The sequence below is a fragment of the Arvicanthis niloticus genome, chromosome 21 (genome assembly GCF_011762505.2).
Source record: "Arvicanthis niloticus isolate mArvNil1 chromosome 21, mArvNil1.pat.X, whole genome shotgun sequence".
In the NCBI taxonomy this organism is placed as follows: Eukaryota; Metazoa; Chordata; class Mammalia; order Rodentia; family Muridae; genus Arvicanthis; species Arvicanthis niloticus.
Window position 1 is genome coordinate 31,072,525 of NC_047678.1, and position 17,590 is coordinate 31,090,114.

The 17,590-nt window shown below is 48.0% G+C and overlaps 1 protein-coding gene across 3 annotated transcripts in view; it reads right to left on the reverse strand.

Annotated features, from left to right (window-relative positions):
- Positions 1-333: 333 nt before the first annotated feature.
- Klhl18 (kelch like family member 18) overlaps positions 334-17,590 on the reverse strand; it is a 60,091-nt gene continuing 42,834 nt past the window's right edge. For 2 of the 3 annotated variants that reach the window (XM_034483762.2, XM_076917462.1), the window contains 6 exons: positions 14,882-15,042; positions 13,344-13,480; positions 11,357-11,594; positions 7,527-7,631; positions 4,300-4,411; positions 334-3,397 (listed from right to left, as the gene is read on the reverse strand). In XM_034483762.2, coding sequence (XP_034339653.1) covers positions 3,011-3,397; positions 4,300-4,411; positions 7,527-7,631; positions 11,357-11,594; positions 13,344-13,480; positions 14,882-15,042 — 1,140 coding nt within the window. In that variant the 3' untranslated portion in view covers positions 334-3,010. The remainder of the gene's footprint in view (positions 3,398-4,299; positions 4,412-7,526; positions 7,632-11,356; positions 11,595-13,343; positions 13,481-14,881; positions 15,043-17,590) is intronic. The other variant, XM_034483763.2, reaches the window with a different exon arrangement.

Sequence of the window (17,590 nt, forward strand, 5' to 3'; positions counted from 1 at the left end):
AAATAAAAATGTAATTTACTTCTAATATTTAAAAATAAGTCAGGAGAGGGCTGACTCAATGGCTAAGTACTTACTGTGCAAACCCAAGGACCTAATTTGATCTTGGGCACCCAGGGTAAAAGACTACACAAACACTCCATGTGGCGGTGTTCAGCCTGCAATCTCATACTTGGATTGGATGAGCTTCAAGCTCAGTAAAGATCCTGCTCCAAAATCTAAGGTGGAAGGCACTCAAGAAAGACACCTGATGTCATCCCTTGACCTCTACATACATGCACAGAAATGGGCGTGCGTGCTCGCGCACGCACACACACAATCAGGAAAAGGTAAGAGTATTAGGAGAGTTTTCTTTATTTCTCTTTGGTTTCTTAACACAAAAGACATGCGTCCTATAAATAAAATGTTTCTTGTGAAACAGCCGTGGGTGAAGAGGTTCAGGATTCCTACTTAGTTCCATCAGAGGCTGGTCTTCAGCTCTCTTCTGCTTGTGGTCTCTGGTGAAGCCCAGAGTGAGAAGAGATGAGGAAGGATAGTGGCCAGACCCACCTCATGTTACATTCTTTCCCGTGTCCTTGGGTGATGTCTGTTTTCACATGATCCTACTGTACTAACACTAATGAGACAGACCAGCCACCTGCCCTCAGACATGGGAGTATAAAAATGTTCCTGTGTGCTCAGAGCCTAGATCAAAACGCTGACTTGATCGTTCTTGGAAACACTCTGTGTAACCTCTACACTAGGAGGTGGGGGTGGATACAGGAAGGCTAATCAGACAGCAGCAGGCTGGGGGAAGAGGATGTATCATCTCTAGTGATACAGTCTGCTAGCATCGTAAAGACCCAGGAGGCCCACCTGGGAGCCCACTGACTGGTTCTCAGCACCTTCACAGTCGAGGCTGGGCAGTACATTCACAGAAGGACTCACTAAGAGGAGCATGGCTACACTCCTCCTAATAGGACTAAAGGAAGCCAAGGCCCAGAGCCCCCAGAGTCTACCTCAGCAGCAAACTGAGGGGCAGGAAGAAATGCTGGCGCTCCACGAGGAGCCTAGTTAAAATTCATCAGTTACCAGATTGTTCAGTCTTTTGAGATAAAAACATTATTTTCAAGTGCTTATAGCAGAGGCCCAGCTCTTTATGTTGCGGGGAACAAAAGTCCTTCCTTCTGAATCTATGGCAATTGCACATACTGGTAAACCTGATGGTCTGGGGAAAGGGATCCCGCAGGCATCACACTGTGCCCTTCAGAACTGTCCTCTAGGCTGAGAAAGGGCAGCAAAGGGCAAGAAACCAATCAGGTGGACAGTGGGATGGACCCTAAGACCCAATTTGGGGCTAAAAATAGTAGATGATCCTTCTTGTCTCTACTGGAAGAATTTTAGGAAAGCAGATTTTGGCAGCAGCAGTTGAAGGTCTGCCCCACTGCCCAGTGCACTGGTAAGAGAAAGTCTCCTCGCTGGGTCCTTCTGTGCTATGGTGAGGTCCCATCCAGAGGAAGGAGGAGCATTGAGTCTCTTCACGAGGTCATTTGCCAAGATTAGAGGAAGAAATAGAAAATCTCTTCGTTGCAGCAGCAAAAGACATTTCTTAGTCCATAGGCCTTTATTTCACGACGCCAGCGTTCCTTGCTTGAATGTAAAGGCCCATCTTGCTGGTCAGTCTGCCAAGGGCTGGAGAGAAGGTGGACGCCCAGGGTTGGCAAATGGATGGAAAATAGGGGAATGGCAGGGCAGACAAGTCACCTGACCAAGCTGGTCCATGGCTGGTGGGAACAAGCCCCTGGTTAGGTCCTAGAGGTACAAACGGTCAATGTGCTCAGAAGCATCACGCTGAGGAAGTTATTCAAGGAAAGTGGATGGGTAAGTGCGAATCTGGGCAGACATGTTGTTTCCTGCTGGCCAAAGAGGGAAGGGATGTGTGTGGGAGTGGAGATCTGTGGGCGTGCTGGGGGTGGTGGGAGGTGACCATGGGTGGCAGCTGGAAGCTCAGGTAGAGGTGAGTGGCAGTAATCAACCGGCTCCCTAAGCCTGGGATTTAAAGTCCTCTGACGGTGGGTGAGGAGACCAAACCCCACGAGCACCTTGCTACAGGTCAGTCAAGAATGTCCTGATTTCAGACACACTGTGGGGCTCAGAGGAAACCCAACTGCTGTAGGAGGACTCCGGACCCTGGGATCCGAATGTGGGAGTGGACAGCAGTTGTCGTGTTTGATGGTTTTCCATTTAAATGTGCATTTGCTTTTAGTGTCATTTATGTTTTCTTCCTGTGAAAAATGTTCACTTCAGGTCTTTTCCTTCCAGTTTCTCTCGAACGTTTTCTTGTTTCCATTTCCTCCAGTTTCTCCCGAGCATCTCTATTCCCCTTCTGTTTGTCCAGGACATGTGGACAAAGACCTGGATTCCCCAAAAATCAGGCACGGGGAAGACTTCTGTTCTCTCTGCTTGCTGGAGACAGGGACCAAGTCCTCTGTGCCCATGGTGGAAGGGAGAGCTTGTGCGTGCAGCACGATGTTGTAGCTATACCACCACAGGCAGTGAGGACACCAGGGTGTCCCTTCTCTCCCAGCTTTACCCCACACTTCCCAAATGGCTTGCACGCTGCAGCTTCCCTAGGCAAAGGCCACAGCAGGGCCACAGACAACAGGGAAGGAGGAGCATGGGCTGGAAGACCTCCCGCACATGAGCACTCCAGCTCGGTGGCAGGTGGGAGCTGGGCCAGTGCTGCGGCAGGTGCTTGCTGGGCTTCGGTGGAGCCTGTGTACACGAACCAGTTCTGTTACTGGCTGTGGGACCCAGAGGGACTCCTGTCCTGTGCTGTGCATCTTGACAACCTAAGGTTACAAGGGCAGCACAGTGAGAGAGGACTTAAGCACCTGGAAAAACTGTCCCTCTGGCAAGCTCACATTACACCCCATCTTCTGGTCCACCACTGCCTCTTCTGAGAGGACTTTCCCCTGGAAGGAAGCGCCTATGCTTGTACCAGATCCCTAGCCCACCACATCCCATCCTTTCCCTAGATGGTGAGAAGAGGGATGCAGCCCACACCAACCCCTCCCTCATGGCATGCCATGGGGGCCATAAATGTCCAGCGGTCCGTGTCTGGGTCATACATCTCCACTGAGCTTAGGTTTGACTGTCCATCATAACCTCCCACCGCATAGAGGCGCCCACAGCTGGCCACGAGGGAGACCCGACTCCGGCGTGTGTGCATGGGTACTATGAGGCACCACTGGTCTGCCACAGAGCTGTACATCTCAGCAATACTGAGGAAGCCAGAGCCATCGTAGCCCCCACAAACAAACATCTTGCTTCCCAGGGAGGCGGCGCCATGTCGGCAGCGCTTGTTGAGCATGTTGGCTGCTGGGTGCCAGGTGGCCGTGTGGTGGTTGTAGTGCTCCACCTGCAGCAGGGAGAGAGGTGCAGGTACAACATGGTGAGTAACAAGACCTGCTCCGTGGGGTGACCCTCCAAGGCACAGAAGCCCACACGGTGCCAGACTGGGAGAGACTGGGGAGAGGGAGTTCAGTTAGCGTGTCCCCTAGCTCTGACGCCATCTCTTTGCAGCTGTGCACCTGCTCTTATACTAAGCTGGTACCTTCTGGGCATATGCAAGGAAATGAAGAAAGAATTTTCCTAAGGAAGGGTTTCTAGGTGATGGTGGAATTGGAAGGAGAGTACTGTCTCATGTGACTGTCCCCAGTGCTTTCTGCCTTGGCACTACTGACTGACTCTGGAGCTGCTACTGCATGGCTGCTGAGCCCAGTAGTGTCCAGAAGAACAATTGCTACCATTCACTCCTGGCATACGAGTGGGCTTACTCTGAAGAGGGCTTTCAAAGGCTTTTTAGCATCCCATGGACACCTGAATGGAGCAAGTTCAGGATGACTGCACCCTACACTTGTGTACTTGGGCTGTCTAGAAGTGAAGAGTTTTAATTTTCTTTAAGATTTATTTGCTTATGTATATGAGAGCTCTTTTTGCATGAATGCCTGTGTGACAGAAGAAGACATCAGATCCCATTACAGATGGTTGTGAGCCACCATGTGGTTGCTGGGAACTGAACTCAGGTCCTCTGGAAGAGCAGCCAGTGCTCTTAACCGCTGAGCCATCTCTCCAGCCTGAAGTGAAGCATTTTAGATGACGTAGGAGAGACAGTCTGAAACCTCAGTAGATAACCTTTATCTGGCAGTGGCAGGGGCTGAAACTTAATTGAGCCCTTGTGCATGCTAGACAAGCAATATACGACTGGTCTACACCCCCATCCCAGGACAGAGGAAGTCACCCAGGGGAGGCCAGACTCACACTGCTGAAGATCTGCAAGCCATCGTGGCCTCCTGACACATATATCCTGCCCTCAAAGACTGTAACCCCAGCAGCACTGCGGTTTGAGCTCATCGGAGTCACCACTGTCCATCTGCAGAAACAAGAAAATAGCAGGGCCATGAGATCGGTGGCCCTGACCTTCCAAGGTAGCTTAGCCAGGAAGGGGCGACTGTTTCTGTCTTCTTATGTCTGGATAGTTTCACATCTTCTTACTTCAGCCCTGCAGATAACAGTGCCTGATGCTATGCCTCTCCCCCAAGTCTCAGACTCACAGCCAGTCAGTATGGCGTGTGAAATCAGCACACTCAGACAACCTGGCGCACACCTGTGAACGCTTTGCATTTCTTGGTCTTGTTAATGAGACCACCACCTACCTAGTTATCTACTTATCAAACTTAAAGAGAGTGTCCGTCGGCTTCCCCCCTCTCTCAGCATTCCTGTGGTCCACAAGTACTGGTTAGCTGATTTCCTAGTCAGTATTTGCTCCCACTCCTAATACCACTTGCCTGGCCCTGGCCTCCTGTCTAGATCACTCCTTATGCATGGCCTTGCTTTCACCCCAATCCCACACAGCAAGGGGGAGTTGAATTGCTTTTCTAGCAGCTGTACCACGTCCTAAAGTGCTTCCTCACCGTCTTCTTTCAGGCAGTGCACAAGTACCTCAGTGTAGGTTTTGTTTGGTTTGCTTCTTTTGGTTTTCTTGAGACCTGTAGCTCTGTGTAGTCCTGGCTGTCCGAGGAACTTTGTAGACTGGGCTGGCCTTGAACACTCTACCTCTGCCTCCCTAGTGCTGGGATTAAAGGCATGTGCCACCCTGCCTGGTTCTGTTTGTATGCTGAGAAAGGCTCTCATTCTGTAGCTCAGGTTGGCTTTGAACTGGAGGCAATCCTCCTGTTGTAGCTCTCAAAGGCTGAGATTACAGGATGAGCAACCATGCCCAGCTCTTACTGTGGACTGTTCCCATCTTGTAGCTTTCCCACAGCACACAGGGAGCAGTTTCTTATTTGAACCCCTTCTTGCCTGTTTAGGATAAGGATTGACCACTGTTCAATCTTTTAAATAAAGCCGTGTGTATATGAACGTGCTTATGTATGCAGGTACACACGCATGTGTGAATGTGTACATGGAAGCCAAATGGGTATTATCCTCAGAACCATGCCCACCTCCTTTTCTGAAGACAGGGCATTTTTTTTTTAATTTACTAATTTTAAGTATATGAGACCTCTGTCTTCACACACACCCGAAGATGGACTCAGATCCCATTACAGATGGTTGTGAGCCACCATGTGGTTGCTGGGAATTGAACTCAGGACCTCTGGAAGAGCAGTCAGTGCTCTTAACCACTGAGCCATCCCCCAGCCCTGAGACACAGCATCTTACTGGCCTGGAGCTCATCTATTAAGCTAGACTGGCAGACCAGCAAACTCTGAGGGATCCTCCTGTCTCTCCCTTCTCAGCCAGGATTGTAAGCATGAGCCACCATGCCTGGCATTTTTGGGACTCATTCTTGCAAGGCAAATATTTTATAAATGTAAGCCATCTCTCAGACTTACTGTTTGTCTGGTGAGTACACCTTGCACCCCTGTCCTAGAGCGATGAATGTTCCCCACACTGTCCCAAGAACTCCAGACACAGACCTCCAGGGAAAGATGATGACAGTGTACTTATGGCAACCAAACTGAGCACCAGGGAGGACCTTCCTACCTGATAATAACCAAACTGAGCACCAGGGGGAAACCTTCCTACCTGACGATAACCAAACTGAGCACCAGGGGTGACCTTCCTACCTGATGAGAACCAAAGGGAACACCAGGGAGGACCTTCCTACTTTCTACTTGATAAGAGCTGCAGTCAGTTGTTAGGCAACAGAACCCTGGCTTTGGAACATGCTGATGAGTTCGTTCAACCCATCTGCTGTTATCTAAGACGGGAGGATACAAACACCAGAATGAGTAATTCAGCCAGCATTTCCAGTGTTTCTAGTGTTCCACCAAAGCATCCTACTCGGTTGTAATGGGTGTTACAGAAAACACAAGTTTAAACAGGATTCCTCACTGCCAGATTTTCTAGAACTTCTGCAATATCATATGTGTGGTGGAAAGACAAAGACTGAAGAAACAGATAACAACACTGCCCAGGCTTATCTGACCACATTCCTTCATACCAGGCCTGACTGCCACCGTGAACAAGCTTCCAGACACTCCTTACCCTGTGCTTGCACTTCCAGTACAGTGGACTGATGTAAGTAAGAAACACAGACCAATGAATAAATGTTTCTGGGTAGCTCAGCCTTCTGATTATTTGGAATGGGTTCATATAGCCTTCAACTCCTGAGCCTCCCGCCTCCACCTCAAGTCCTGGAATTACAGGCATGAACCACCATGCCTGGCTTTAGCTCTTTTGAAATCTAACCACGAAATTTCACCACGAAATGATCTTTTTAAAAAATATTTTCTATTTTTGTTTAGTTTTTTTTTTTTTGAGACAGGTCTTGCTTTGTAGCCCTGGCTGGTCTAGAATGCACTACATAAACCAGACTGGGTTTGAACTCACAGAGATGGACGTGCCTCTGCCTTCAAATGAAAGGATCAAAGGTGTGCACCACCATGCCCGGGCTTTAACCAGAGAGTTAAAAATCTATTACATGGCAGAGTAGGGCAGTGGTGGTGCACGCCTTTAATCCCAGCACTTGGGAGGCAGAGGCAGGCGGATTTCTGAGTTCAAGGCCAGCCTGAGTGAGTTCCAGGACAGCCAGGACTACACAGAAAAACCCTGTCTCGAAAAACCAAAAAGAAAAAAAAAATCTATTACATGCAAGCATTGTTAAGTCACTTCCTACCCGGAAGACGCTTTAAGCTGGGTGCCACAGCACATTCTCTATGGCTGAGGTGGATTATGAGAGTCCTTGAGTTTGAGACCTCTTCTCCAACAAAGCAAAGCAAAACTAAACAAAAGGTGGTGACAGGGACACTGGAAGCCTAGCGAGCACAAAGGCCTGGTAGTGGGGAAAGGTAGGCTGAGTATAATGGTTTAGATGTGTAATTCTTGCACTCAAGAAGCTGAGGCAGGAGGACTGCTGAGACTAAAGGCTCAGGCTATATTATTAGACTCTTATCTCAGGAAATTTTGTTCTATCTCAGAACAAATTCATCGTAAAGAACAAACAGCAGCTCTAACTTTTGTACTGGGAAATAAGTCAGCCTTACTTGTCCGTCTCAGGTGAGTAGGTCTCCACAGAGTTGAGGGAGGAGTTGCCGTCATAGCCTCCACACACGTAGATCTGTCCATCCAGCACAACGGTCCCCATGGCACTGAAACAGACAGAATGGTCATCCCAGCAGCCTTTGACATACACTAAGAAATTAATCTGTCAACTGTCTTTTTCTAGAATAGACCCAATCCCAGGGACACAACCAGGGAAGGGCAGACCATGAAGATCTGTTCAGTGGTTCCTCAGCCCCTGCTCCCCCTACTCTTAGGCTCAGCAACAAGCGGTCTCCTCTTCAGGCATTTAGCCCTTGATCTGCTTGACCTTGATCTGCTCACCTCTCGTCCCACTGCATGATGGGTTCATTCACTTGTTTATGTAGTTGAGGAAGGCTCTATACCCCTAATCCTCCTGCCTTGGTTTCCCAACGGTTGAGATTATGGTGTGCACTGTCCTGATTAGCCTGATTAGCCTGATTTACCCTCAACTATGTTTGGGCTGGAGAGATGGCTCAGAGGTTGAGAGTACTGGCTGCTCTTCTAGGGAACTGAGTTCAACTTCCAGCACCCACACAGTGGCTCACCACCATCTGTTACTTTAGTTCCAGGGGATCTGATGCTCTCTTCTGACCTCCTCAAGTACCAGATAGGCAAGTGGTGTATAGATATACACAAAGGCAAAACACCCCAAAACAAATATAAATAACGAGAAATAAAAATTTATTATTATTATTATTAGTGTGTGTGTGTGTGCATGCATGCACATGCAGAGATCAGAGGACAACATTTGGAAGCTGGATCTCTCCTTCCACTGTGGGTTCCTTGGACTAAACTCAAATCTTCAGGACTGCATAATAAGCACGTTGGCCCACCTAGCAAACCCAGGGCCTCAGCCTAATTTAACTGTAGGGTCTAGACATACTCAAAGTCCCCATGCTTCAGAATTACTATCTTCTAGCCCCATGCCCCAAGAGTGGCTTCTTTACTAGGACACGTGTCACATTTATTCATTCACCAGACTTCCGTCAGCCATGTGGAAGGCATGATGTCCTAGATAATGGTTATGCATGGAGAACAGAGGTCAGCATGGTGGTGCAATCTGACTGAGGAGGCTGAGGCAGGGAGAGCTCAAGTTAGAGGGCAGCCTGGGCTACATAGCAAGAGCCTATTTAAAATAAAAACCAAACAAACAAACAAACAAACAAAAATAACAAGTGAACAGCCAGAGTTCCTGATGGCAGGTACTTATGTGTCACCAAGAGATGAGGTGCTACAAATCTTGCTGTCAACTCTTAGCCAACAGGGACCCTTTGGAACATAGGAAAGGTCTTTATGGTGACTTCAATAGTGATTTTTGTGGTATATTGTACAAAATAGGCCATAGCTACATGTGCTTGTGCGCTTCCTCTGACTTCCTATTCAATTCCCTTGTAGTTTAATCTGTATTTTTATGACTCTGGGCCTTGCACAGCCTCCTTGGCCTGGGTGGGGGAGACTCCAGCGTCTGTTTGTTATACATTCATACATCACCCTTCAAGGAAGAACTGCTGTTAGCATAGCCGGCTGGGCTCTCTTCTCAAGGTTGCTTGGAGAAGACAGGCCTGAGAGTGGTAACCACAGATAACCTTCTACCCTATACAAAGCTTGTGAGACTTTAAGTGGCACTGCCAAGCTGCCTAACAAAGTGTTTTCACGTCCAATGCTACGGAGACTAAAAATGAAGCTGGGGTTGAGTAGGAAAGAGAAATACACTGGACAACTGCCACTTTTCAAGTACACATAGCAAGTCAAACTACACTAACAGACCCTCTGAACCTGCCCCAAGAGGAGATCACTAGTAAAATGACAAATTTAATAGGCACTGATACCCTTCTAGATATGAATGTGAAACATACCCGAAGTAACTATACTTCCTTTTTCTTGGTAATATTGGGGATTGAACCTAGGGCCTCGCTCTTACTAGAGCAAGCATCTTACCACTGAGCTGCAGCCTTAGTTAAGTCAGGAGTTGAGTAATGATGTGACAATGAATCAAGAGGTGCTCCCAAACCATAAACAAGTCACATAAGAGGTAAAGAGGATGCCAGAGAAGGAAGCCTGCCAGTCAGCCTGGGCTGGAATAATCCAGCACAAGAATCTGGAAGAAGGTGGCTTGCAGGATGGAAACAAGATGGTAAGCGAGCTGAGAGGAAGCTGTCACTGGCAGGATGGAGAGCTATGCGGGACGTCAGAACAGAAGTGACTAAGAACATGTAAGGGAACCTGTAAGTTAAAGGGACAAATGGAACTGGACCCATGTTGCTAATACCAGAGCAGTGGCCACAGTGAATAAGAGGGATACCCAGAGAACTTTCCTCCCATTTAAATAACACATCAAATCCACCAACATCAAAGCAAGAACGTCCCCTAGAGCAGACACACAGAGCCAACCGACAGCTGTCAAAGAGCCACCTGTGGTTGGGATATGGGAAAGGACTCCCTCGGTCACAACAAGCTGCAAAATGTCCAAAGGCAGAAAGGAGACAGAGAAGGATGCGGAGGGAAAGAGGGGAGAACTCTGAGAACGTCCGTGCAAGAAGCACATCCTGTGCGCACATTGCTTCTCCCAAAAGCAATGTGCACAGACCTCTGTGCGCTGTGTGACTCTGCTCTCCTTGCTGCTGAGCAGATGCCATCAGACTCGTGGCCTCAGACCAATACTGATGAATGTGGAATGTATGTGTCACCTTCGTGTGGCAAAGCCCTCCACACTAACTACTGCCTCAGCACACGTGCTATCACTTGGCATCCTTCCCACCTTCCCAGTCACGTGATCTCCCAGAGAACCAGAAGTATGGCAAGGAGGATGGACCTGTGAGGCAAAGGTTAAATCACAGAATTATACAGAAAAACCAGTAGAGAGCAACTGACTGGTAGGTTTCAAATCATCCTTTAAAAAATGGCACATTATTCTCCTTCCTAAAATTGAGTACAAGTCACAGAAGCTCAAAATACAGGCAGATCTGTTCTGATTAAATGTGCAAGGGACCTTGGGTTTCTTTCCTTCTCAGTCCCTATGAGGAAAGCCAGAAGAGTAACACTTGTGACTGCTTGTCTGCTGTGGCATGACAGGGTCCAGGAGCAGAGCCTGTCCAATGACACTTTTAAATAGTGTGGGCCTCCTACCACTGCAGAGCATGCACTGCCACGACCTCTGGACTAAGAGGGTTCCTCATGGACACTATCATGGTGTCCTCAGCTATGCTTCTCACCCTGCAAGTGTGAGCGACCAAGCCGTGGGAGACATGGACAGCTAGCCCGTTGGAGAATGTACAAGTTCAGTCCACCTTGTGAATCCACACGTGCTCACGGCTGGAGAGTGTGTGTGACACTGCCTTGCTCACGCACTTCTAGGGCAGTGAGAGCACATGTATAGTAAGAGAAAGAAAGCAAGAAGAGAACCACCGTAGGTTTCTTGCGTTACTAACGAGGGTAAAACTCCTTATCCTTCAGGCTTCAACTTTAATCCCACCTCTTCCCTGAGACCTTCCAGATCTTCTAGTCCAGTCTCTCGCCCTCCTGGACTCTTCCGTAACCACATTTTCAGTTCTTAGCTGGCACTTACATGGTAACATGTCCATGTCTTGGCTCCCCAAGTTCCTCAAAGGACAAGGCAGGTATTTTATGCTTAAGCAAATATGGGTTTGCTCCCAGGAGGTGCTGGCAGTGGCTGGCCTGGCAGCAGGATTTCTCCAGGCCAAACTTGCATTTTACTTTACTATGTTCCCCTACACGGGGCTCCCCAGATGCTCAGTGTGTGTGCTCAGCCTGCATGTGGCTTCCAGAATACCTTCGCTTGCTATTCATGCTCCCCACTCGGGTCCATGTGTCCGTCTCAGGATTGTAGGCCTCCACGGTGCTCAGTCGCAACTGACCATCATATCCCCCGATAGCATAGAGAAGCCCGTTCACCACAGCCACACCCACACGGCTCCGGGCTGTTGTCATGGGATGGCACTTTTCCCAGCGATTGGCGATAGGGTCGAACACTTCCACAACATTCAGGGAATCACCTGCATAAAAATTTGCTACTCAAATTAAAACAAATGAGACCACTTGTTTAGATCATAGCTACTGGGTATTGACTAGACGGAACATTTGACTCAATTTTATTAGCTTCTCATGAATCACTCAGAGTAAGTGGGCCCACTAAAAACTCTAGCTATGATAAAAATTTTAGACTCAGATGGGAAACATTCGCTCTTTAGTGAGAGTAGTTCTCAGTTATAATCAGGTAAGCCTCTTGCTTGAAATCAACAATGAAGGTAAATGCATGGAATGCTTGCCCAATGCAGAAAGCATGCCAGAGTGAAGTGCATAGGTCCTAATGCTGTCACATAATCTAATGACCAGACAGGTTGATTTGTGTCCTCACCCTGTTTTGAATGTGAAGTTAAAGGCTAACAGACTGCCATGAGGATTAAATGACATAATGAATACAGCACCCAGCATGGTTCTAGAATATGCTTAGAACTCAGTAAACAGCAGTCACAGAGACCAGGAATGATAATTTCAACTCTCTTACCCTCCTCAGATCATGATTAGCAACTCAAACAATTCTCTTCCCTGTTGCTTGGTACACCAAGCACTTGTTACATCCTGTGTTTGTTACCGAAGACTTATCTTTTCTAGGTCATGGTGTAACAAGCAGAAGGTTGCTGGCTACCTTTCCTAACCTTAACTGAAAACAGAACTGTCAACTTCTCACTGACCCTCCAGGGGCCTTTCCTAGAAATGTGACTGTATGCAGTACAAGAGCTACAGATAATGGTGATTTTGTACTGTTTTGTTTTGGAAGCGGAGTCTCAACAACTGTAACCCAGGCTGGCCTCAAACTCTAGACCCGCCTGCCTCAGCCTCTGAAGTACTGGGATTACAGTGTGTAATGGAGCTGCTGATAACAGGTGGATGTAAGACTTGTGGGGGCTTCACAGAAGGCAGTGAGAAAAATTATAAAGAATTACAGACCTGGGGTATCGGCAGCCTGGGGCACTGGGTTATCTCAGTCTGATCCGTATGCAAATGTGAACAGTCTAGTTATAGAACTGGGCGGATCCCTTCCTGTATTCGCTCTAGAGCTGAGTTAATGCTGCAGATGATCAGCACAAGGGAGGGTTCAGTTTAAGAATGAGGATGAGTCCCAGTCCTTGCTCTGACCAAAGCAGAGTATACATACTGCTCAAGTTCCCTAGGCCTCACCCTCCTCATCTGTAAATGTCAGCTATGGTGACTTACTGACTCTGACACAGGATCCTACTGTACAGTCCACACTGCCTGGGCCTTGGGATCCTTCCAAGCACTGAGATTACAGGTGTGTGCCACCATGCCCAGCTTCTCTCTCTTCCTCCCTCCTTCCCCTTACCACCCTTTCTGTTGTTGAGATGGGCAGTAATCCTCCTGCCTCTCATTCTCAAGTACTAAGATAGAAGCATGTGCTACATTGGCCAGCTTTTTCCTTCTTTCTTGAGCCAGTCTTACTGTGTAACTCAGCGTGGCCTCAAATTCACAGTCTTGTTATTTTCATGACCCAAGTGCTGGGATTATAGGCATGTGTCAGCATCCCTGGACTGTTGAGCCTAATTCTTTAGTATTGACATCAATGCATTATTATGAACACAAAATAAGCCCTACTCTAGGGCTACTTTCCGAAATCTTAAGATAAGGACAGGAGACAGAAGAGCATAAGGAGGAGGAGTCAGAACAACCAGGCTACCTTGACTGTGCTTCTTCATTCAAAGAATTCTAGAAGGGCTCTGCAAAGGGGAGTTGCAAGATACCTGCTGAGTTGAGGCCTCCCACGGCATAGATGAGGCCAGCGATGGACGTGCAGCATCGAGGCCGAGTCCTGAAAGCTGGCAGGTGGGGCCGGCGCTCTGGCATCAGGTGATAGTCCTTTGCTTCATCTACCAGGTCCCTGGAATAAGGTACAAGATGCTAGGATCGGAGGTACCTCCCACCTTGGTCCACATTTACACTTAAAAGCCTGGCTCCTCCATATCTCAATGTAGGGAATCTAGGAAAAGTCTTCTGAAAAATTTGGAAATTTGGTCTACCAGTGTTCTCGTTCTCTCTCTCTCTCTCTCTCTCTCTCTCTCTCTCTCTCTCTCTCTCTCTCATATGCCAGGGATTGAATCTAGGGACACACACATGCCTCAATGCTCTACCAATGAGCTAGCTATATCCCCAATCCTTATGTGAGGTTTAGTGTCAGAAACTCAGGTGAGAGCAGGGGAAGCCATACAAGGCTCCTGAGATAGCTCAAAGGTGAAGGAAAACATGAACAGAGGCCGCCTCAGCTGGTATAACCGGAGCAATTTCTTCTGACAGGCACAGACCAGCTGTGATTTTGAAAAACAGTGTAGGGGTTAACATGGGAGTGTTGGGGAAGCTCAAGCAGCCTACTTCCTGTCAGCACTCAGACCTAGCTCTTCCTTCCTATCCATCGCCATCCATGGCTCACACCCTCCAGTCAATCATCCCTTGATTGCACCTCGGCAACTGCTGCCAAGTACTCCAGATGGATTTCCCAGGCCCTCTTCTGCCTCCCCAGCCCCTCCTCAACCCCTCCAAACCACAGACTACATTGCTTTTCTCTAAGAATCTTCTTTGCTAGCTACCTACTGCTGACAGAATAGTTGATATGTTTCAGGATTACCCTTCGGACTGTTTGTCACAGGGCCCCAGCTCCCTCCAGTCACACAATCCTTACTTCCTGACATACCATCACAGAGCCCTGCACCACACCACTGACTTCCCCCTAAGCCTGCTGATCCCAACTAGGAGTGGAATACGGTAAAACTGAATGTGTGTAAAAATCTTGTCAGTAAAGGAAAAAAACAAAACCCACCATTGCATTGTGACTATAACAAGCAACTGGAAAAACAGGCCCTTTTCTTTGTTTTAATACATAACAACCCATCTTCTGTGCTGGTGGCTCTAGGTAGAAGCTCCACACACTGGTATACGAGACCACCTCTTCCATCGCCCATCAGAGGCTAGTCACTATCTACAATTTATTGAAGAGGGCAAGAGCCTCTGGGAAGCCCCATCTGTACTATCAAGTCAGCTGCCAGTGTGGGCAGCATATACACAATATACTTATAACTCTCAGTTGATGAAGATGAGGAACACATAGATAGATAACTTATGGAAGGAAAGCCCCTTCTGCTCCTACATGGCATCTAATCTATCTGCTTGTGAGCAATGTATGAGTTAACTGACTGCTCCAAACCCTTCCTCCCCTGAGCTAGGACAGGTGTCCAACTCCTTTGCCTAGACCCTAGTCTGTGTCCTGGACAACGCCACCCACACGTACCTGCATTTGTGACAGCACCGTACCAGGTCATCTTGCTGCACGCGATCTGATAGAAACTGGGGCCGGCAAAGAGGCAGGCGGATATTAGACAGCAGCTCCGGCAGGCATGCCCCCCTCTGCTCCCGGTCATATCTGACCCAGGCTAATGCAGCTTCAAAAACCTATGAGACAAAGAGCAGATGCCCTTGAAGCTACCCAGAGACCACACTCCTGCCTCCACAGTCTCAGTTTGTCTACTGCCTGCACTGGAACAGGTCCTCGGGTGATCCACCCTTTCTTCCTACTTGGTCTGGAATCCATAGCTTTCTTTTACACTCCAGCTATGCTCTTAGGCCTAGTGTTTTGTTTTTGAGACAGGGTTCCCTATGCAGCCCAGGCTGGCCTAGAAGGACTCAAGATCCTCCCAGTGCTGGAATTACAGGCGTGTGAGACCACGGCACGCTTAGGTCCATTCTTTTTTAATGTAAGCCTGGGTTACTGTAAAGCTTCCTGGATTTCATTATCGATTCTTTTCTGTACCACAACAGAATATCTTTCTCTCTGTTAATCTTGCACCCAACCAGCTCTAAATTCCAGTCCAGGCCAGTTCCTTTGTTTACACTGTCCACCTAGGAACCCTCCTTAGTGCCTCCAAACATAAGACTATCACCAGCCGAAGCCCCTCAGGCCTCACAAATTGCCACTCAAATAAACAAGTGTAAGCTGCCCCAGGACACACTGATTAGCAGAAGAACGCAGGAGGTTCCATGTCCATGCTGCCAAGCTCAGCATCTATTTCTCTGCTGGTCACTAATAGTCAAAGGTGCGACAGTGTATCTTCAGATATTCAAGAAATTTAGCTGAGTTCCTGTTACCATCTCGGTGACTGCCTCCTAGTGTTGGGAGCTGGGTTGATCCAAGATGTTCTTAGAGGCCCTGAGGAAAAGAGAATTCCAGCTCTGTCCCTGCCCAGGGGCAGACTTGGCAAGGACCAGTATGGGGCTGGGGCCAGGCCAACATATTAAGGTTTTGGTTCCTGGGAAACTGTCTTTCCCTTAAAAGACTGCAGTTGACACAGGAGGCAGCTGTGTCTGAACTATCCTGTGTTCTCTTGCCACACTGTCTGATTTAGCTTCCTGCTGACTGTGGCCCATTTCCCCTGCTGTAAACAATATGTAAGATACTATTCTTTTTGTTTTGTTTTTGTTTGTTTGTTTGAAAAAGGGTTTCTCTGTACAGTCCTGGCTGTCCTGGAACTCACTCTGTAGGCCAGGCTAGCTGTGAGCTCAGAGATTGGCGTGCCTCTGCCTTCCAAGTGCTAAGATTAAAGGTGCATGCTATCACTGCTGGCAGAATGCTATACTTCTTAATAAACTTGCTTGGCACAAGCTATAAGTTTGTGCAAAACCTCTGGATCCCAGGTTTATGTCTTCTTTATTTTCTCATCTCCAGTCCTCTCCACTGGACACTATTCACAACAGGTAACTCCTTCCCTCCCCCATTGTGTGCACAAATATACATGTTTGCCACAGCACCACGTGTATAGAGGTCAGAGGACAGCCTTGGGTGTCAGTCCTTGTCTTCCACCTTGCTAACTGTGTACAGCAGACTGGCTGGGCCACAAACTTCTTGGGATTTTTTTTTTTTTTTTTTTTTTTTTTTTTTTTTGGTCTCTGCTTCCCCTCTTACAATCTTACAATAAGAGTACTGGGACCACCAGAGGTCACTGCTGTGCCTAGCTTAATGTAGGCTCTGAGGATTCAGATTCAGGTCCCCAGCCTAGTAGAACAAAGTCTCCGCCCATTGAGCCAGGCTAGGGCTCCTGGCTGCAAACACCCTACATGGCTCAGATTTTGACTTCTCAACGGATCAGACGCAGCAGTGACGACCTCAGGTGTTTGCTGAACTACACTTCTTACTGTGCATGCAATGTCCTTCACTGCCAGCCCTCAGCACTCTCTGTCCCAAACAGCACACACTGTCCTCCTAAGGCACTTACACTACACCTCTGCAGATAGGTGTATCCTTCCTTTGCTCTTCTCTGGCTGATAACACTGCTTTTACTTTAATTTTTCTTGACCACTCCAAGAAGGTAAGACTTTATCAATAGCTCTGCCACACAAAATGGTTACAAACAGCTTTCAAAAGCTTCCCAATTTCATAATGGTCTCTCTCTCTCTCTCTCTCTCTCTCTCTCTCTCTCTCTCTCTCTCTCTCTCTCTCTCTCTCTGTGTGTGTGTGTGTGTGTGTGTGTGTGTGTGTTTTGAGACAGGGTTCATGTAGCCCAGGCTGGTTTCCAACTTGTTTCTGAGACAGAGTCTCACATTTAGCTAGTCTGGAACTTGCTCTGTAGCTGACCTGAAACTCAGAACTTGTTATGCAGAACAGGCTAGTCTCAAACTCATAGAGATTCTCCTGTCTCTACCTCCCACATGCTGAGATTAAGGATGTGTGCCCATGCCCAGCCCCAACTTGTTATATAGCTGAAGATGAGCTTAAACTTCTAATTCTACTGCCTTCGTTGCCCCAGTGCTGGGATTACAGATGTGCACAACCCATCGTCTTTATGTGGTGCTAGGGACTGGACCGAGGGCTTTGCTCGTGGTAGGCAAGCTCTCTCCCAATGGATCTACATCCCTAGCCCTGAGTCCATAGTTTTAGGTTCACCCATACTTCACCACCACTTCCAGCTCTTCCAGCTCAGAAATCCCTCTGGTTGCCTCTCACATT